This window comes from Thermobia domestica, chromosome 18, assembly GCF_964235325.1.
Source record: "Thermobia domestica chromosome 18, izTheDome1.hap1.1, whole genome shotgun sequence".
Taxonomy (NCBI): Eukaryota; Metazoa; Arthropoda; class Insecta; order Zygentoma; family Lepismatidae; genus Thermobia; species Thermobia domestica.
Window position 1 is genome coordinate 52531278 of NC_137471.1, and position 22942 is coordinate 52554219.

Here is a 22942-nt window from a genome sequence, read left to right on the forward strand (position 1 = left end):
ATTTCAATGAATTGTGTTTTTTCATTTCAAGTACAACCCCATATTCTGACGTGTACTATTGCACCACAATGTTGCCAGAGGTTTTAGTTCTAAACAGTTCCGGTTCTTTACTAATGAGTGCACAAAACTTTTAAAAATGTCAAACCAAACTTTGAAACAAAATTTTTGAAACGAAAAAATTTGGAAACGAAAAATTCAAACAAAATTTTAAAACGAAAAAATTTTCAAACAAAATTTTGAAAAACAAAATTCGAAACAAAAAATTTTAAACAAAAAAATTTGGAAACGAAAAATTTCAAAACAAAAATTTCGAACAAAAAATTTTAAACAAAAAATTTTCAAACAAAATTTTGCAACAAAAAATTAAAAATTTTCAAACAAAAAAATTTTCAAACAAAAAATTTTGAAACATAAATTTCAAACAAAATTCTGAAACAAAAAAATTCAAACAAATTTGAAACAAGAGTTTTCAAACAAAAATTTCAAAAAATTCACGTTTCACGGTTAACCGTCAAACTTTATCCGGTTTTTAACTATTCGATTAACAAATAAACGGTTTTGATCATATTTATCAGTGAGTGCAAAATGTTAAACGAAACCAAGATTTTTAAATGATAAACAAAGCTTAAAACTGAATGCAGCAAAGATTTGAAAATCAGCAACCAATCAGATTGCACGAAAGATAGTGATCAACCAATCAAATTGCATCAACAATAACTTTGCTAGTGTCAGATTACATCACCTTATGATTAAATTTCAAACTGTTGTAGCATGTATTGCCTTTCGTCTATGAGTCATAAGATTCAATAAGGTTAGCAATCAGATTTCAAATCAATCACCACCAATGATCTTAGACTATGAGCTGTGACTAAAGTTCAATGTATTGTTTCAAATTTCACGCCTTATGTTAAAATTCTGTTTATCACCATTCCCAAATTTAAATAATACTTCTCTTGATATACCTAAGTCTTAGAATTAATCATATCATTATATGTTCAATAAGGTCAATAATGTCCGTCAATTGTTTACCTGAGTAGAACCAACTGTTTTCTAAAAGTGTGTGTACTCAAACTTAAGAAGTACCACAACAAAGGAAATGAATCAATGTACACTACCTCATCAAGGACAATCACGTGGTACAACGTCTTGCTTACGTTTATATTTGGCGGGAATAATCAAAACCAATGACGCATTCTCAAATTATCCTACAAAGTTTCAATGTACCAATGTTCTGGACTCCTAATCCCATCATAGGTTAATAACTGATCACGTGATCATAATGATTTACCCAATGAATGAGACACTATCCAATTACCAATTATTGATATGACAATAAGAAATGTACCTCCTCCCAAAATTTAAGATTGGTACACAAATACACCTGTGTCTTATGAAAAAGTAATAAATCCTGTACTTATTCAATAATAAAGCGGGTCAATAACCTTTAAATTTTGAATATTTGGTCATAAGAGGAACACCAATGGGTCCTAGAAAACGTTTACCGAATTTTGTTATTTGATAATTCCCAAATTTAAAAGGGAACATAAACATATAAAGGTAATAAACCATATAACGTGCTAAATAGGTGTCAATAACCTCCGAAATTTGATTTTTTGGTAGTTCTTTACCCATGAAAGGGAACGATGTGGACCATCCAAATTTATAGTGGTACATATTTAACTCCTGTACTATGATACCAAATGCTTATATTAAACAATTTTCTAAAAATGAGTGGATGAGCCAAGATACCCCTCCCAAATTTTTAAAGGGTGCGTCAATGTACCCATGTCTTATGATAGGAAATGAACCCATATACATGACCATATAACCATATAAGGTAATAGAACCTCATCAAAGGGGAGAAATTGGGCCAAAAACCAAACACATGGTACAACATATTGCTTATGTTTATATTTTAGCAATTTTTACCCATGAAAGGGAACAAGATGGACCACCCAAATTTATCATGATACATGTTGAGGCATGTACTATGATACCGAATGCTCAAATTGGAAAATTTCCAAAATTTAAGGGGGTTGGCCATGGTACCCCTTCCAAAAATTTAAAGGGTGCATCAATGTACCCATATCTTATAATAGGAAATGGACCAATATATACATGACCATATAACCATATAAGGTAATAGGACCTCATCCAAGGGGATAAATTGAACCAAAACCAAACACGTGGTTGTACTAAAATTTGGCAATTTCGTACCCATGAAAGGAAACGAGGTGAATCACCAAAATTTATAGTAATTTATATTAGGGTCCTATACTATAATACCAAACATATAAAAGGGACAATTTCCAAAATTAAAGGGGGTGGGTCAAAGTACCCCTCCCGGGTGCACAAATGTACCTATGTCTTATGATAGGAAATGAATCCCCATACGTGACCATATAACGTATAAGGTAATAGGACCTCATCCAATGGAATAGATTAGGTAAAAAACGAAACACTTGGTACAACGTATTGCTTACGTTTATATTTTGGCAATTTTGTACCCCTAAAAGGGAACGAAGTTACAGTAATATATATTAGGGTCCTATACTATTATACCAAATGTTTAAATCGGGCAATTTCCAAAATTAAAGGGTGGTCCAAGGTACCCCTCCCAAATTTTTCAAGGGGTGCATTAATATACCCATGTCTTATGAAAGGTAATGAACCCCTGTATACGCCCATATAACGATATAGGATAATAACACCTCATCAAAGGTGATAAATTAGGTCAAAAGACCAAACACGTGGTTGTACTAAAATTTGGCAATTGTGTACCCATGAAAGGGAACGAGGTGGACCACCCAAATTTATAGTGATACATACTAGGGCTCTATACTATTATACCAAATGTTTAAATTGGGCAATTTCTAAAATTGAAGGGGTGGGCCAAGGTACCCCTCCCGGGGTGCACCAATATACCCATGTCTTATAAAAGGCAATAGACTCCTGTATACGCTCATATAAACATATAAGGTAATAGGACCTCATCCAAGGGGATAAATTAGGTCAAAACCAAACACGTGGTACTACGTATTGCTTACGTTTATATTTTGGCAATTTGGTACCCCTAAAAGGGAACGAGGTGGACCATCCAAATTTATCATAATACATATTAGGGTCCTATACTATAATACCAAATGTTTAAATTGGGCAATTTCCAAAATTTAAGGGGTGGGCCAAGGCAACCCTCCCAAATTTTTCAATGGGTGCATTAATATACCCAAGACCCCTATACATAGCCATATAACCATATAAGGTAATAGGACCTCATCCAAGGGGATAACTTAGGTCAAAACCAAACACGTGGTACAACGTATTGCTTACGTTTATATTTTGGCAATTTTGTACCCCTAAAAGAGAACGAGGTGGACCACCCATATTTATCATAATACATGTTAGGGTCCAGTACTATAATACCACATATATAAAATGAGCAATTTCTAAAATTTAAGGGGTGGGCCAAAGTACCCCTCCCAAATTTTTAAAGGAGTGCACAAATGTACCTATGTCTTATGATAGGGAATAGACCCCTATACATAACCATATAAGGTAATAGAACCTCATCCAAGAGGATAACTTAGGCCAAAAGAACAAACACGTGGTACAACGTATTGCTTACGTTTATATTTTGGCAATTTTGTAGCCCTAGAAGGGAACGAGGTGGACCACCCAAATTTATTATAATACATGTTAGGGTCCAGTACTATAATACCAAATATATAAAATGAGCAATTTCCAAAATTTAAGGGGTGGGCCAAAGTACCCCTCCCAAATTTTTAAAGGAGTCCACCAATATACCCATATCTTATGAAAGGTAATGGACCCCTATACATGACCATATAACTATATAGGATAATAACACCTCATCCAAGGAGATAAAATCGACCAAAAACCAAACACGTGGTATAACGTATTGCTTACGTTTATATTTTGGCAATTTTGTACCCCTAGAAGGGAATGAGGTAGACCACCCAAATTTATCATAATACATATTAGGGTCCTGTACTATAATACCCAATGTTTAAATTGGTCAATTTCCAAAATTTAAGGGGTGGGCCAAGATACCCCTCCCAAAATTTTCAAGGGGTGCATTAATATACCCATGTCTTATGAAAGGTAATGGACCCCTGTATACGCCCATATAACCATATAGGGTAATAACACCTCATCAAAGGGGATAAATTAGGTCAAAAACCCCCGAAATTTGACTTTTTGGCAATTTTTTACCCATGAAAGGGAAGGACATAGACCCCCAATACTAATAGAGGTACATACTATGGTCCTAGGCTACCATACCAAATTTTTAGATTTGGCAATTTCCAAAATTTAAGGGGGGTGGTCCTATGTACCCCTGCCAAAATTTAGGGGGTGGGCCATGGTACCCCTGCCAAAATTTAGAGGGGGTGGTCCTAGGTACCCCTAGGTCATTGACCCTGGGCCAAGGTCATTGACCTTTGACCCCAGTCATAAAAGAGAGTGAGGATGAGTCATTCGGGCGAACGGGGGTCCCTACTACTTCATATCGTATAATTTAAATTTATATTTTAACCAAGCCAAGAAAGAAATCTGGACTGACTCCAGAACTTGAATGATACTAGTAAGATTGCGATTCCATATTAAACTAGCAAATTCCAAATGAGATCGAACATATGCACAATATAAGATTTTACATGTTGCAATGTCTTTAAAATCTCTAGCAACCCATTTGATGAGTCCCAGATTCCTTCTAGCCTTGGAAACCATGGTAGAAACATGATGATCAAATAGTAACTTAGAATCAATCATAACACCCAAGTCTTTGTTGATTGAAACAGGTTGAATTGTATGCTGATTTATTCAGTATGAAAAATACGATATATTCGTTTTCCTAGAGAACGATATAATTTTTATTTTGTTCATATTCAAGGAAAGTAAATTTTGTACGGACCATTGATTAACTGAGTTAATATCGGCTTGTAATTTAAGGTGATTCTGATTACTTACTATTTCTGAAAATATCTTCAGATCATCCGCGTACAGTAAAAAGGGACATTTCAAATAATTACCAATATCATTCACATATATTAAAAATAATAATGGACCCAAGTTGGATCCTTGAGGAACACCCGAAGAAATCTTGTACACAGATGAGTTACAATCCATATATCTAACTACAAATTTACAATCAAACAAGTAAGAAGCGAACCAATGTATCAAAGATTAAGGAATTTCAAAGGAATGAAGTTTCTTAAGAAGCATATGATGAGATATTTTGTCAAAGGCTTTAGCAAAGTCAAAATAGATAGTATCCACTTGACCACGATTATGCACAACAGGAGAAACCAATATCAAAAATTTATTCAAATTTAGTTCAGTTGATTTACCCTTCAGAAAACCATACTGTTCGGATATAATAGAGTGTTTAACGGAACTATAAAGATAATTGTAAATAAGCTGATCAAAAATTTTAGGTATTACACCAAGAATAGAAATAGGTCTATAATCAGTTACGAACCTCCCATCAGTTTTCGGAATTGGAGTTACAACAACAGTTTTCCATACATTAGGATAGAAATGAGATGCTAAACTCCAATTAAACAATGATGTCAAAATTGGTGCAATTATTTCAGATATACCTTTAATTATAAAAATCGGAATTAGATCAAGACCTACAGAAGCTTTAACATTTAAAGATTTAATAACATCAATTATCTGTTTAGTAGAAAAAAATATTTGATCACTACAGAATTGACTGGCCATAAAAGTAACATTATCATCATTCGCATTAATATCATATTTATGATAAACAGCTACAAATTGTTTGGCCATAGCTTCAGATATCAGTTGAGGATCAGAAAGAAATTCGTCATCAACTAATATTGCCTTATGTCCATGTTTAGCATTTATTTTATTATTCGTATACTTCCAAAATCTTTTAGGATTATTTTTTAAACTATTCTCAATTTTATTATAATATTTAGTTTTATCAATAGTAAGTTGCTTCTTAAAATCAGAACGAAATTTAGAGAATACATTATAATCTTGAAGAGATTGGGTTCTTTTATACTTCTTATGAGCATTATTATTTTTTAAGCAAATAAATTAAATTACGAGAATACCATCTCGGATATTTAGAAATTGACTTGGTTACTAAAGGAACATTATTCCTAATTACATTCAATATAACATCATTAATATTTTGAGCAACAATGTCAATATCTGGATTCAACAAAATATTGGCCCAACGAAACCCTTGGACTTCTTTATATAAAGAAAGATAATCACCCTTTTGATACAATAAAAGGCTATCACTTGGTATCTCCTGTATTAGAGATAATAATTTAACAATAATCTCAATCGGATCGTGATACTGATCAGGCGGAACCAAAGATACTACAGAATTATTAGATTGAACATAGTTGTTGTACAAAATTAAATCAAGACCAGACGTCCCTGTAACAACGTTCCAATTCATATAATCTAAATATAATAATAATAATAATAATAATAATAATAATAATAATAATAATAATAATAATAATAATAATATTATTATTATTATTATTATTATTATTATTATTATTATTATTATTATTATTATTATTATTATTATTATTAACGATATTTATATGACAGCCCCAGATTATTATCAGGTTGTACTTTACTTTTTCTCATCGCATCTGAAACTGTAAATAAATTTTCATTCATAAGAGATAAAGCACATGCATAGCTTACATTACCAATACATTACCAATAAAAGATCGTATTGTTACCGAACGAAGAAAAGAGTTCGCAATTGCTCAGCATGATTTATATTTTACCAACTATTCCATTGGTATTCAGTTTGATATCCATTATCTATTTATTTCATGCTCAATATATTGCTTTTGTGGTGGACAAACACCGTGTGCGTGGGTTTTCTCGGGGTTCTCCCGTTTCCTCCCACTTTCTTCATTCCACCCTTTCATTCATTAATCATCATCACCGTCTCCTTTAGCCTAACCGGCATAACCGTGGGACGTAAAACTGAAAGATTTCATACAAAAAAGATTTTTCAATATATTACTATATTATTTGACAAACGGAGTCATGTAATGCCGTAAATAGAATTCATCGATGTGAATCAGGAGTGAGTCATAATGGATCAGTAGGTCATTCATCTGTGCGATTCCTAAGCTATGTTGTACATTCAACTATTGAAATATAACTGTTTTAGCTAAAGGGATTGGGAATAAACATGAGTTATCAAACTTATGATTTAATTTAATTTTAAATACTTCTTTACATATATAATAAAAAACAAGTGATCGCACCTGTATGTATCTGCTTTAATAACCGCTGAAGGTACATTTTCTTGTTTATTTCAGTAACTACCATGAGTCAATTGGAGAGCTATTTGAGATGAGAAATGATAAAATATTTCACTTCTAACTTGTTTCTTTACTAGTAACTTCTTTAATTCAAAGTTCTCTTTTTTCAAAAGATCAAGCTCCTCCTTTAGTATGCCAAATTCATGTTGTAATTCTAGTCTTATTCTGTTTACACCCTGTTCAAACAACTTAGATATAGATTCAAGATCAGTAAATGATCCTTTACATCTAGAACACAAATAATTTTCTTTTGTTTTCTCATTTGCTAAATCATCAGTTGATTTACCCAGAGTTGAATCTCCGCCACTCCAGGAGAACGATCTTGGCCAGCTTTCAATTTCAGAACACAAATATTACACTTGTAATCAATTATATGAACATCGTTTCCATCATTATATTGTTCAAAACAAGATAAATGACTTTTGCTCGAACATAAAATACATCTTACTGTCTTCTGCCTACCATACACAGCTAAATCACATAATGGACAATTATCCGAAGAAGGTGCCATCAAACAAAAACATAAATACTAAAAAAGAACAACAAAAGCAAAGAAAAAATTCACACTCCCTGCCCAGAGTGGAGACAAGTTAATGAATTCAAGAAACGCTTCTCGACCTGCCAGAGGATCTAAAAGAAATGAAGACCTCATGACTCTTCAATTGATAGCTGAAGTTGGAAAAGAAAGGAAAGATGTAAAGTTTCCTTTTTAGCCACCGAGAGCCCTACTGCAGCACACAAACACTGTAGCACGACTGAACGACGTAACCACTGCACAGTGGGCCAGAATCAGAATCTGACTGGAAAAAAGTAGTTTTGGCAACCAGGGCCGGCGAGAGCGGTCGCGGGCCCCGGGGCTGAGCAATCCCGGGCCCCTTACATGTTCCCTTATGATTTTTTACGTACTTACTACTTTGGACGGAGGTAAACTAAAATGAACATTAAGGCTTATTTTGAACTCTTTATTAGACCATTAATGCGTTTAATTTTCATGTTAAACAGTATTGCTACACCTCCAAATAAGTGATTAATAAGAATTCTGAACCTAGCCTATGTTCACTATTCGCTGAAAAAAAAACCCTCATTAATTCACTATTTATGATTTTGTTTAGACCCTATACTTGTTGGTTCTAAGATTTTTGAAGGCTTCAAAACTAAAATGAATAAAAAATAATATATTTAATACAATGGTATCAAAATACAGAAAAAAAGTAACTTATCTATTTGTAATAGCAAAAGTTCTTCCCCAATGCTCAATCAAATGCCCAAAACAAACTAATTTGTGAAGGAAATACAAAAAGAACGTATTAAATAGTTAATAAAAGTTGAGAAAGTAAATGTTCTCAACCATCCAACCTACCCTGTACTATGAATATCTTTGCACAAATTGTTGCTATAAATAATTATATAGAAGTAAGCTATGCAGTTAGTCTTCCTTAATTAGAGACATGAGGCATTAGGCCCAATTTACTTATTTCAATGAAATATTGCTCAAATTAACTATAATGTGATTAATAATGTGATATTAATAGTAATTGTCTGTAGGAGAAATTTATTATATGTATTACTACTAGACAACTGTTACAGTTACAATGTATCCTTTTCTACGTATAGTTACAACAAGATTCCCTTTCTGGCCTTTTTCAGAGCGAATTCATCAATGATAGCATCCAGTTTGGTACACTTGACAAGTTCTGTCTCCACTGCCAACACGCCTAAGCTTGATAATCTGTCTTGACACATTGTAGAGCGTAAAACATTTTTTACTCTATTTAACAGAGTGAAAGAGCGCTCTGCACTAGCAATGGTAGCAGGGATTATGGCGAATATACGAAGGGCCACTGTCAGATTTGGAAATAAAGTTTCTAGATTCAAAGTTTTGATGTTATTTAGGAGATCCCATGGTGAAAGCGTTTTTTCACCAAAATTGGCCGAATATATCAATTTCAGGCTATGCAGTTCATCAGAAAGATCATCTCCTAAATCTTTGGATATCGTTGGACTAGTGCAGTGCTTGTTCTTGGATCTGGTCAACTGTCATTTCTTTACAAGACCACAATACACAAAAATTGTTACCCAAAGAGCGCACTGATTGGAAGCGAACTGAATAAGAATATACAACATTTAGTAATTCTTTATCCTAGGCCGCCGGGCCCCCTTTGGGGTCCTGGGCCCCAGGGCTCTGGCCCCTCCTGCCCTCCCCTCTCGCCGGCCCTGTTGGCAACTACGTCTAATCTACATTCAAACAGTTCAGTTGTGTTAAGTAATAAATAAGGTTTCTTGCTGCGTATCAGTAAACACGGATAACAGCATATAGTGGCGGCAGCAGCACTTCAAAATTGATAGTTCATTATCTGTTTTATAGCGCACTGAATTGGGATAGTATGAACGTAAGGTTTGCGGTTTAATTGCGCATGTGAAAAGGCAACAAACGATCGCAAAATAAGCTATGAGTAAAGGTATGTATATGTACTTGCTGTTTGACTAAAGTTTTGATTGATTGGTTTACGTTGCTGTTCTGTAGAAGCATTTCTAGAGAGTCGAAGTATTCACGTATTGAAGAACTGCTATTGGAAATTGAAATTGAGATTTAAAAATGTACGTTCATGTCTGTATTGAGATCTTTCGTCATGGTGTAGTTTGATATATGTATTTCGAAATACAGTTGTTATCTACTGCCCGTTCTTGCCCGATTTTTATATTTATCGTCTTTTCAAAGTTAGGTGTAGCGAGCCGGATACGCTCTTCGTGACGTGAAGAACCTGTACGAGGTATTGCGTTCTAAACCATCAAACGAAGCACTTTATAATTATGATACGAACAGTTATGGAATGTAAATTATTTCTGTGGATATTCTTCGCAGTGTGAGAATGACTTTAAGTGCCTTCAAGGAGTACGTTTGAGGAGGAAGTTTCTGTAACAGAGTTTCACATCTTCCCATTCACCATTGTGAACACAAGTTTAGGGATATCATTTACTTTCTTCTCCTGAATTGGTACATTAGTAGGCTTTTTAATTACCTATTTGCGTTTTTATTGAACATACCTCTTTTCTCGACAGTTCAGTTCTCTTTTCTGGTGCAATAATTTAATGGGTCGACAAAATCTAGGCGACGATGGTTTGGGATTTTGCTACAAAATTGCTTTGTCAACCTCCCCATCTGATGTTGAATACAACTGTAAGGGAACGAAGGAAATAGCAAAACTATCTGAGTCACTAGTTCAATTTATCTTCTGTTTCAACTTTCTGCTTATATATATTATGACAGCTGCTTCCATCGCAACCCCACTCACAAACTAATTTCATTATGTCTCCATCTTTGATGCACTGTTTAATATAATCTTCATGTAAAATCACGATGCGCTCAATTGTCAGATTTACTATTGCTTGTAAATTATCTTCGGCTGGCGTGTCAGTTACTATATTCTTTTCTCTGGGATAACGCTTTAATTTTGCTTCCCACACCACTTTATACGACGGATATATGTCACAATGTTTTGCCTTTGCACCTAGTCTCAAATGTGCATACTGTCTTTTTGTTAAGTTGTTATCTATAATAAGTGCCACGACTTCAATAAGTGTTTGAGAGAATTTTGGCGAATGATAAGCCTTTTTGATTTTCGTTGCTCCCTTAGGTGTCGTTTGAGTGATTTTTCCTAATACAACCGCGGCATCTCTTTTTCCAGCAGCTCTCAATGAACACTGGGTAGCCAACACCAGCTCTTACTCAGAATGCTTTGTAACGAGTGGTTGTACAAGTTTTTTCTTCGACTTTGTTTCCGGATCTTCGAAGAGTTTACTAGGTCTGCCTGATTTGCTTCTCAAAGGTCTATGCTCTTGGCTTCAAGAGATCGTTTTGAAACCAGTAAATACTTTATCAGAGAACTTAATATGTCCTTCCAACCAATCATTATATTTGGATAAAAATTTATCAGTCATTCTATTACATAGCTTCCAACGCTTCTCGAAATCACTTTGAAGGCACTTAAAGTCATTCTCACACTGCGAAGAACTTCCACAGAAATAATTTACATTCCATAACTGTTCGTATCATAATTATAAAGTGCTTCGTTTGATGGTTTAGAACGCAATACCTCGTACAGGTTCTTCACGTCACGAAGAGCGTATCCGGCTCGCTACACCTAACTTTGAAAAGACGATAAATATAAAAATCGGGCAAGAACGGGCAGTAGATAACAACTGTATTTCGAAATACATATATCAAACTACACCATGACGAAAGATCTCAATACAGACATGAACGTACATTTTTAAATCTCAATTTCAATTTCCAATAGCAGTTCTTCAATACGTGAATACTTCGACTCTCTAGAAATGCTTCTACAGAACAGCCACGTAAACCAATCAATCAAAACTTTAGTCAAACAGCAAGTACATATACATACCTTTACTCATAGCTTATTTTGCGATCGTTCGTTGCCTTTTCACATGCGCAATTAAACCGCAAACCTTACGTTCATACTACCCCAATTCAGTGCGCTATAAAACAGATAATGAACTATCAATTTTGAAGTGCTGCTGCCGCCACTATATGCTGTTATCCGTGTTTACTGATACGCAGCAAGAAACCTTATTTATTACTTAACACAACTGAGCTGTTCGAATGTAGATTAGACGTAGTTGCCAAAACTACTTTTTTCCAGTCAGATTCTGATTCTAGCCCACTGTGCACTGTAAATGGCTAACTGCTCACGGTGTTACCAGCCCAACCGGCCAAAGTTAAGAGAAAAAAGAAAAAGGAAAAATCTCTTTGGCTCTCTAGGAGGAAGGGACATTCGCTCAAGATGGTAATTGCCAGAAACGGAGGAAATGAGGAAATCCTATAAAAATAGAGTGACCATGGGGCCAAAGGCCGAGAAGCGATAATAATAATAATAATAATAATAATAATAATAATAATAATAATAATAATAATAATAATAATAATAATAATACAACGGATTACGGTATTGACTTCATAATTTCAATGCCTCAAAACTTGAACTTGGAATATGAAGAAAAATTTTGATAAATTTTGCTCCGGAATAAGAACGCTTCTTTGGAATTTAAACGTCCAGATGCCTGTTTCTCAAAACTACTAGTCTTGTAATACTAGTGTAAAACTATTCAAAATCAAATATTTTACAATTGTATACATACAGTAAGTACATGTATGATGAAATTATGACAAAATTAGAGGTATTTTAGTGTTCAGAAATGACTTCTACTACTGTATTATTCTAGTATTTCTAGTTCATGATAGTGTACTACTTGTCGACTTGTAATAAACATATTATAAGGCTTAGTTTTCAGAAATAGACCCCAAAACGTTCCTTGTTAATTTATGCGTACGTTTCCTTCACGCTTGGGCCAACCATACACTTTGTCGCAGAGTTGCCAATTCCGATTGGGGACTTTTTGGCGATTTTTAAATAACACTTGTTTTCGCATCTAGCGATTTTTATGCTGGGAACTTGTCCTCCAATCAGGCACCTTTTGCTCGAAGCAGTTTTGGTTTGTTTCTTTTCAGTTTTTTTTTTTTTTTTTTTAAAATCACCGGAACCACTGAGGAGTTGCGCAAGTCCATCTCCCACTTCATCACCCCTCCGAATTCCCGTTTTATTTTCTTTACCCCTTGCCCTGTAATACAGACCAATTTCCTTCAGTTTGTGGAGCTTCCGCTGGCAGGCAGAAGTAATACATTAACAATAGTAAGCTGATTAGATGTAGAAGTGCGAGTTAAGTGATTGGGGTTAGGTGTTAGATTAGTGGGCTTTCAGCATCTATGACGAAGATAGCCCGTCCACTCTACCCAGGAAATTGGGGAAAAAGAAAAGAAAAATGAAATCTTCAAGTTTTACGTCCCACGGTTATGCCGGTTAGGCTAAAGAAGACGGTGATGATGAGAAATGAATGAAATGTGGAATGAAAAAAGTGGGAGGAAACGGGAGAACTCCGAAAAAACCCACATACGCGGTGTTTATTCACCACAAAGTTCACTTGGCGCGAGCGTAAAAAGAAAGGAATGAGGAAGGAGGGAAGCTGCCTGGGATCATAATTTAGATTGTTAGGTACCATCCCGGCATTTGCCTGGTGTGAACGAGGAAAGTCCTGGGAAACGTCAGTCAGGATATCGGTCTGAAAAAGCTTTCAACACTTGTTCGACCGAGTATTCCCAATCGAACCCGAGACTGCTTGCACCAGAGGCAAGACTCAAACAAATGCGAGTTAAATTGAAGTAGGTGTTAGCAGTGTGCGAATTAGATAATCTATATTGGGGGGGGATAAAATTAGGCCAAAGGACATAATCTCAAGGTTCAAATTTCAAAATGAGACAATAAATGCCTTACCCCCATATATATATATATATATATATATATATATATATATATATATATATATATATATATATATATATATATATATATATATATATATATATATATATATATATATGTGTGTGTGTGTGTGTGTGTGTGTGTGTGACATCTGTAATAAATAAGAGATTTATTAATTTAATAAATCTACCGACAATAACTATGCACATATATATTGTCTGACATACACACACCCCACTAAACCTTTCTGATCGTGTTTTAATGTTGTACTCACTCTTGTCCCCGTAGCTCTCTAAGGTTTATTTAATTAATAATTCGGCTCGAGCGATAGCCATGATCACAAACATATGTTAATTTTTCCACTTATATTGAAAGCTTCCACTTTGCATTAATACATACAGGTTGCGAAAAGAAACCTACTTCAGTCTTGTGAAAACCACTAAAATTTTCAGTTAAACCGGACATTTTTTTTTTTTTTTTAAAGAAAATCTAGATATTGGCCTATCAAATAAGAAATGGATTGTTGCTGGTCCCGATTTCTCACATCAAGGTCAAATCGAAGGCCAAATATTTAAAATCTCTCAATTCAAATTTCGAGCTTGTGTTTCTACTTCCCGCTAAAGCTGTGCTCATCACGACTTTTTTCTCCAAATATCGATTCCGTGATGGGCACAGAAAGTCAACACTTAAAAATTACTTTACTGTTAGGTTGAAGATGAGTTGATTCACTATGGGCTACGTTATTCAAATAAAGTAAAACATTACACTGAAGTTTTTCAGACAACATTAATTGCGTGGACAGCAAACTGTACAGCGAAAAGATGGAAAAATGAAGGGTTAACTTTAAAAAAAAAAAAAAACCGCTCCAGTTGAAATGCTTATACAGACACGGACAATTACACGGAGAACCAGTCGTATTAACAAATGCTGAAACAAATCTTGAATTATTCGCTTATTCACCTAAAAATCACTTTCATTAACATGTCTGCTCACTAGGAGCGTATCCCCCAGCGTGTACGTTAACATATACTTACGAGAGAATACCTATATCTCAGATTTTGAGTACAGTTTCAGAAGTTCATTTCCGTAAACTGTAAAAGCAGTGATTACTATGCTAATTATCACAAATTAAATGCAGCTTTGAAGTTGCATACACACAACCTACTAGGGAATGAAGACCATGTGCTAACAAAGAGTACACTGGAAAATGAAATAACATGTTATAACAAAAATTAAAATAAGATGATAATCGATACAAATATAGAAGATGAATATGACATATCCGAACTTCGCCAAGTATGGTAGAAGAAGCTATTTGTTTACTTCTTCTTAGCCAACCGCTAAGAACATTTATAAATCTATATGTGGCTTTGTTATACGCAATTAGCAGTAGCGGCTCGTAGTCTGTACAAGCACCGGTTGCAATGTTGTAATATCAAAGGTATGTAGGTACGCGCAAGTGTTCCCCTCCCCCAGCATTCTTGAGTCTTATCCAAGAAATATTCAGGAAATATGAAGAGGAAAGTCTTTTAAGCTCTATTTGTATATTATTGATTAAATTATTTCTCTAATATTAATTTAATATATAAGCTATTTCCTTTTTTTCAAACAACCACTATCAATGTACGTTTATATACTATTTATATACAAAACCTCTACACTCATGTTATTGAACACGAGATAAATCGAATATATAGTATGTGCTGTAAGCCATGAATGATGGCGTTAATCCGAAAAGAAGAAAAAAAGCAAGAAAAATGCATGCACGCAGTTAAACAAAATTATTTAATTATATAAACTATGCATTATTTTAGAATGAAAGGTCTTTCTTCGATCTTTCGGGCTTCAAATTTTTCTATGACCTTATTGAAATCTGAAATGCTGCTCGCCAAGTTTCTTTGAATAGAAAGCATCGCAACAAAATATTTTCCGCTTTATTTTCTTTAGGATCCAGAAACACCTCTCTCCTCCGACAATATGCATTTTGTTAGCATTTCTTTGTATAAATGTACGGAACAAAAAGTCCATTTTCAGGAACCACGTATTTTTTTGTCTGTAAAGAAGCATGAAATCTAAGATGTTTTCCTTTGAAAATAAAAAAAAAAAAAAAAATAGTTTAACATTCCAGCAAATTAGGCTAAAGAAGACAGATGACTATTGGAAGTGAATGATTTGATATTAATTTATGCTCTCCGCCGGAAATCGAACACGGAATCATGTGCACGAAAGACACAGAGCTAGGAATTAGACCAGTAGTAAGACATTTTCTTCTTGAAGACTCGATTGATCCCCCCCCCCCCAGAATAGGACTTTTTAAAGAATAAATCTTATCCCAAGAATTTTCACCTTTTTATTATAAATGTTAAATAAAATCTATTGGCTTCGAACGACCGCCCCCCAAACTTTCAGCCTGGATCCGTCCCTGCTACCACAAGACTTATATTTGTTATTTACGAGTTTATGTTTTGTGAATAACTTCTTTCTTCCACGCATCTGTATCTTCCTCACCCTATCAATTGAGTCAAGCGCTGCTAAGCGGAGGAATTCGTAACTATTACAGAAGCTGACCAGTTGCGGCAGAAATTGCAACCACAAGGGACCAATACGGGAAGATAGGAGCGTTGCAAGAATAAATCCACTTCCCCATGTTAAGAGATAGGAGCTCGCTGCCATATGCTCAATGATACTGCTTCCAGTGGCAACGTTCGCTGCCACTGGAAAGGTAAATCTCTCTCTTTCTTTCCGTTTTTTTAATTGACTTTTTTCAGAAATGCATCAATACTGTTTTGCGCTCAAGAGCAAAGGTTTATTTTTTACTGATACACTACTTTAACACTTAAAAATATTTTTAGTATTAAAAAAAATATCCGGTTGCACAACCATGCAACATATAGTACCAGCCGCCACTGGCAATTAGTACATTCAAATTCACAAACGATGACGAACTGAAGGGTACGAAGGTACAGTTGCAAGTAACAACCGTAGTCATAATAATATAGTTCTACTAAACAACGTTGAAAATAGTGGGTAATTAGATGGTAAGTAGAAATGACCAAAACTGAACAGTTTATACATCAATCATTTCGAAATACAGCTAGAAGATTAAATTTACAAGAAATAACAAAAATCAGTGAAATTTGGAGTTATACTAAGCATAGTTTGAGGGGGAAAGCGAGCATCCCCGGTGGGGATACTTCAGCTGACTTCTTTGGGGGGGAACAAAATGTGATTGAGGGGGAAAATCCCCCTCATCCCCCCTGGTAATTCGCACCCTGGGTGTTAGTATAATAATATACTGATGAAAATTGCGAAATTTTACTTCTATTGTTGGAGTCATCCTTCCCCAAGCACACTCTAAAATTACAACATAGCTTCAAAATACGAAGAATAGTACAGAACATAGTGGGAAATGACCCACAAATTCAATGATTCGTCGCGCGGCCTGTAGGTGAAGACGTGACTAGAGTGTATATATATATATATATATATGTACGAACCAAGCAAAGGTATTTTGCTATGCACATATTAAAATTAGAAGATTCTGTAACTGAATATATAATATTTATTAATAACTGGATCAAAGAAATATTTATAACTGTAGGAACACATTAATTCAAACTATGGAAGCGGTATTGTCCACTAAACACTGTAGGCACGACGACGACTACACGATCACCTCATAGGGACGCGCACACACAAAAGCAACTGGTCTAACGGCTCTTTTTAAAAACACACTTGTCCGCCCAAAAGAAAGAAATTCCGAGGGTTGGCAAAAGTGAACCCCGGAGCCCTCTGCAGGAGGGAAAAATTACTATTTAAATACCAGATTTTCAAGGAAGGGCGATCGGCCCGAACATAGCCCCCACCTTGAAATGCTCGCGTTTCAAGAACATGAATATTATAATGAGAAATGTAATGCGACAAAATAGAAAACAACACCAATATGTATATACAAAATAAACAAGTAAAGAAAATCGAGACACTAAATATGAGAGAAATAATATAAGCACAACATGAAAAAAAGAAAAAAAAAATGAAAATCAAAATACGAAATATGAATAAGAGTATCATAAACACAATATGAAATGTTGATATTTGAATGCAGAGTATATCTATCTGTTTGCATCAAACGGTAAACGAGAGAGCTTCACAATGGGGCGCCTTAAATCCCCAGCGGCTGTTCTTACGGTGACAGTTCGCACAAGACCATCGCTACCACTATGGATGTCCTTGACACGACCTAGCCTCCACTGTAGAGGGGGGAGGTGAGGTTCCTTTAATAGCACCAAGTCTCCTTCTTTGAGATTATCACGTCGGGTCCACCACTTTGGCTTCTGCTGTAGACGGGATAAATACTCTTGAGACCAGCGCTGCCAAAAGTGTTGTACCATTTGCTGCACTAATTGCCATCTCTTCAGGTGGGACATTTTTGACAAGGTGAAATCTTGTGTCGGAACAGCAAGCATCGGTTCTCCTATAAGGAAATGTGCCGGTGTTAGCGCAGATAGGTCATTAGGTTCTTCAGATAAGGGGATAAGCGGACGTGAATTCAAAATTGCTTCAATCTGGGTCAGGATGGTGTTCATCTCCTCATAACTCAGAGTTGCATTACCCACAATTCTTTTAAGATGGTGTTTCACACTACGCACACCAGCCTCCCACAAACCACCAAAATGAGGGGAAGAGGGGGGATTGAAATGCCATCTTATGCCCTTTTCGCTCAGGTAGGACGAAGTCAGCTGGTTTCCCTTCGTATGCACACTGTGTTGGATCAGGTCTCTGAGTTCTTTATTCGCTCCTACGAAATTCTTGCCGCAGTCACTATACATATCACTAGGGAGCCCTCTTCGAGATACAAAGCGTTTTAACGCCGCTAAAAATGACGCACCGCTTGCGTCAGACACTAGCTCAAGGTGTATTGCTTTAGTAGCAAAACATACAAAAAGAGCGATGTATGCTTTGTATTTCATTCGGCTTCGCCCATGACTGTTTTTCAATAGCAATGGTCCCGCATAGTCTACACCTGTGTGAGAAAAGCATCTACTCGGGTTTACACGAGCCGGGGGCAACGCTCCCATGATTTGAGTTTCTGTTCTGGTCTCGAACCGATGACACCTTACACATTTTCGGATAATGTTTCTTACTAAATTTCTCGCACCAATAACCCAGAATCTTTCGCGAAGAAGTGACAAAACTAGTTGAGGACCCCCGTGGAGCGTATTGAGGTGCTCCCTCTGAATTAAAAGCTCTGTGAGTTTGTGCTGTTTTGGTAATAAAACCGGATGTCTTTTGTCTATAGTGATTTTTGCATTTTGCAGTCTTCCTCCAACACGCAAAAGCCCATCACTATCAATGAAAGGAGTTAGACACAAAACACGACTTTTAGGTGGGAGGGGTTGGCCATTTTTCAAACATTCCAGTTCCTCAGGAAATGCTTGCTTTTGAACTTCTTTCACTAAACACCTTAAAGAACCTTCCAGCTCTTCTGCTGTTAATGGGCCTTGAAGCTTCTGTAGGGGGTTTCTGCAGTTGTAGACAAAGCGACGACACCAGGCTACAACGCGTTTCACTTTGAGCAGAGATGAATAACGGCTAGTGATATTATCCACTGAAGTTACACACATAGCACTGACACACCTTTTTCTTTCTTCCGTCACCTTGTCAGATATGAGGGGTGGTCCTGCAGCCGTTGGCAACACTTCATCATACAACCAGTTGGGACCGTTCCACCACAATGAATGACACAATAATTCACTAGGGTTCACACCCCTGGAGGCACAATCAGCAGGGTTTAGCAAGCCGTCTACAAAACACCATTCCGCTGCACGAGCTGTTTCTTGGATTTCCGCGACACGATTCGCCACAAATGTTTTCCATTTGTCCGGGGAAGAAGTAATCCATGCCAACACAACCTGTGAATCGGTAAATGCTTTTACCTCTTGCACCTCAAACACAAGGGCGTTTGAGATTGCGTTGAGCAACTTCGCCAGCAATAATGCAGCGCACAACTCCAATCGAGGGAGAGAAACAGTTTTAATTGGAGCCACCTTTGTTTTTGCAGCAATTAGCTGCACACTGACCGTTCCGTTTGAGAGCTCGGCCCGCAAATACGCCACTGCAGCATAAGCCCGCTCGCTGGCATCTGAAAAGCCAATTACTTGACATTTTCGAGTGTTGGGAGGTATGATGCACCGCGCAACCTTTGCTTCCTCTAATAGCGACAGTTCCTTGCAATATTCTTCCCACTCTGCGCACATTGAACTAGGTAGGTTTTCATCCCATCCCAAGTTTTCCTTCCACAACGACTGCAGAAGCACCTTCGCCTTAATGGTTACCGGTGAAAGGAAACCAAGTGGATCGAAGATTTTGGCGATCTCAGATAGTATCATGCGCTTGGTCCACACGTCACGCTGCAAGGGGGGAGAAACACTGAACCCAAATTCGTCACTGACTGGCGACCACTGCACTCCGAGGGTCTTGATGGTGTTGTCATCGTTGAACTTGAACGGCACAGACACTTCGCGCATATGAGACGGTACGGCCTCTAGCACTTCCGGTTCACTGGATGCCCATTTTCGCAACCCGAAGCCTGCTTTTTCCAGCAACTGAATTAGCTGTTGTTGGAGTTCGATCGCTTCGCACACAGTTTCACAGCCACCCAGAAAATCGTCCATGAAGAAGTCCCTCACTAGTACACTTGCTGCCAAGGGATAGTTTTCACCTTCGTCTGCTACTATCTGTTGGAGGCACCTAGTAGCTAAAAAACTAGCAGAGGCAGTTCCGTATGTCACCGTTAATAATCGGTAGTCTTCTACAGGAGAGTTCACGGAATTGCGCCACACAATTCTTTGAAAGTCAACATCTTTTCTATTTACTATCACTGCCCGATACATTTTGGCAATGTCCGCGCATAAGGCCACTTGATGTACACGAAATCGCACCAAAAGTGGGAAAACGTCGTCTTGTAGCTTCGGACCCACCATTAGCCGTTCATTGAGAGAAACCCCGGATGTTGTCTTCGCACTGCCATCAAAGACCACTCGTAATTTTGTTGTTGAACTCGTGGGTTTTAGAACTGCGTGGTGGGGGAGGTAACAGCTCTTCTCAGGTGCCACGTTCTTCTCTTCTGGGGGAACAAGCTCCATGTGCCCCAACCTCAGATATTCTTCCATGAACGCATGATATTGTTCCTGAAGTTGAGGCTGTTTTGCTAACTTGCGTTCACAATGTAACAATCTTCTGACTGCAATGTCACGTGATTTTCCCAAGGGCGACGCATTTTCCTTGAATGGTAATCTCACTACATAACGGCCATATTCGTTACGGTAGTGGGTATCTGCAAAATGCTTTTCACAGTTCTTCTCTTCTTCGGACAAGTATTTTTTGGGAGTAACTTCTTCTAGCTCCCAAAACTTACGAAGGGTTGTGTCCACTTCACATGACGCACGATATGCCGCCACTGTTACGGCTCCACTTGTGGTACCTACGCTACCAGAAAGCACCCAACCAAGAACAGTCTCTAGAGCTACGGGTGTACCCGGTGGTCCAACACGCTTTCCACTGAGCATTAATAATGGAAACACATCCGCTCCAAGAAGCACGTCAATGGGGCCCACTATATTGTAAGTTGGGTCCGCTAGCTTTAACCCTTTCAAATGTGGCCAATGTGAAGCACTGGCACAGGGTTGCTTTGGGAGATCAGATGTTACCTTCGTCACTACAATCGCTCTTGTTCCGAACGTTTTGTTCATCTGACCAAACGGCTGAAACTGCAAGTCCACCATCGCTTTTGCAGATCCTACTCCTGCTCCCGTTATGCCCGAGATCACCACACTGGATTTTATTTTTTGTAGTCCGAGCTTTTGCACACACTTTTCGGTTACAAAACTAGTCTCTGACGCACAGTCTAGCAGAGCTCTGAAGGGATATGACACACTGTTTTTTCCCTTCATTTTTACAATCGCTGTACACAACAGAACATGCGGCACACTTGCTTCGGAAGCAAAATGTGACGTGACACTAGAATCATGCTCTGGTAACGCATCATCTCGTTCGAAATGTAACATTGTATTGTGCTTTTTGTCACACTTGCGGCAATTTCCGGATGAACAACTGTCCTTCCGACAAGACTTGCGCATACAATTGAAACACAAGTTCTTTTCTTTCACGAGCGCGATACGCTCCGCCACTGAACGTTTGACGAACTCGGAACACCTGTATAGCGGATGGTTTGAATTACATAGTTCACACAAACTTTGAGTCCGTTGTGCAGTTGTCACATGAGAAGATGCAAGCCTCTTTTCTCGGTTTTTCACTGTATCACTGCTTGCGGAGTGTCGAGTCTTCCCATTGGTCGAAACAGCCAGAGCGCGGGCTCTGTTGTCCAGAAATGCCGCCAGCTTGTCGAAAGATGGCTGTTCACTGGAATTTAACGAAAGTTCCCACTGTCTTCGAGTCTCACTGTCTAGTTTATCCGCGGTGTGATAAACTAAAACCGCGTCCCAATGCTCCACTGGTTGCTCAAGCACTTTCAGCGATCGAGTACACTCCATCGTTGTGTCAATTAATTTACGCAACGCCGTTGCCGATTCTTGTTGGATGGGTGGTTGCGTAATTAAGCGTTTGAGAATTCAGTTCACAATTTCACGTTTATTGTGATACCGCGCGTTCAGAATGTCCCATGCTTCTTTGTAATTACTGTTCGTAATTTGCATCGCCTGAAGGAGTTGGGCTGGCTCCCCCTTCAGGGATGTTTTTAGATATTGCAGTTTTTGAGCACCAGATAATTTATCGTTGCTGTGTACTGAGGCTACGAACAAATCGTGGAAGGAAAGCCACTCGAACAAATTACCTGTAAATGTGGGTAACTGTATTTTTGGCAATTTCACCTCACTACTTTGCTTTGTTTCTGAAGAAGAAACCGAACTGTTTTCCACAACTTGTAAATCCCTTAGCACCACACACATCTTCAGTAATCGATTGTCCAATTCCGCTAGCTCTTCTTCTTCTTTTTGAAACTGCTCATCATTTGAAATGGTTGCAATCTCATCCAGAAGCTTCGAACAATCCTGTTGAAGGTCACTGACCCTTCCCTGGTGAACCGCTATGAAGCTGGTTTCTGTTGCCGATAAAGCAGCGATCGCTTTCTCCTCCCGCGTAATTTTCGCTTTCAGAGTCCGTTTTTTGATTGCTAGAGCTTCCATAGTTATTTGTTCGCACGACACAAAATGTTTTAATTGAAATCACTCA

General features: G+C 37.2%; 2 protein-coding genes across 2 annotated transcripts; both read right to left on the reverse strand.

Moving 5' to 3' along the window:
* Positions 1 to 17805: 17805 nt before the first annotated feature.
* Positions 17806 to 22245, reverse strand: LOC145675098 (uncharacterized). Its single transcript, XM_081745467.1, has one exon. It carries the CDS (start codon positions 22243 to 22245, stop codon positions 17806 to 17808), a length of 4440 nt encoding a protein of 1479 aa, XP_081601593.1.
* Positions 22246 to 22323: 78 nt separating this feature from the next.
* On the reverse strand, positions 22324 to 22896 carry LOC145675099 (uncharacterized). The gene has a single exon (XM_081745469.1). It carries the CDS (start codon positions 22894 to 22896, stop codon positions 22324 to 22326), a length of 573 nt encoding a protein of 190 aa, XP_081601595.1.
* Between the last annotated feature and the right edge of the window lie 46 nt (positions 22897 to 22942).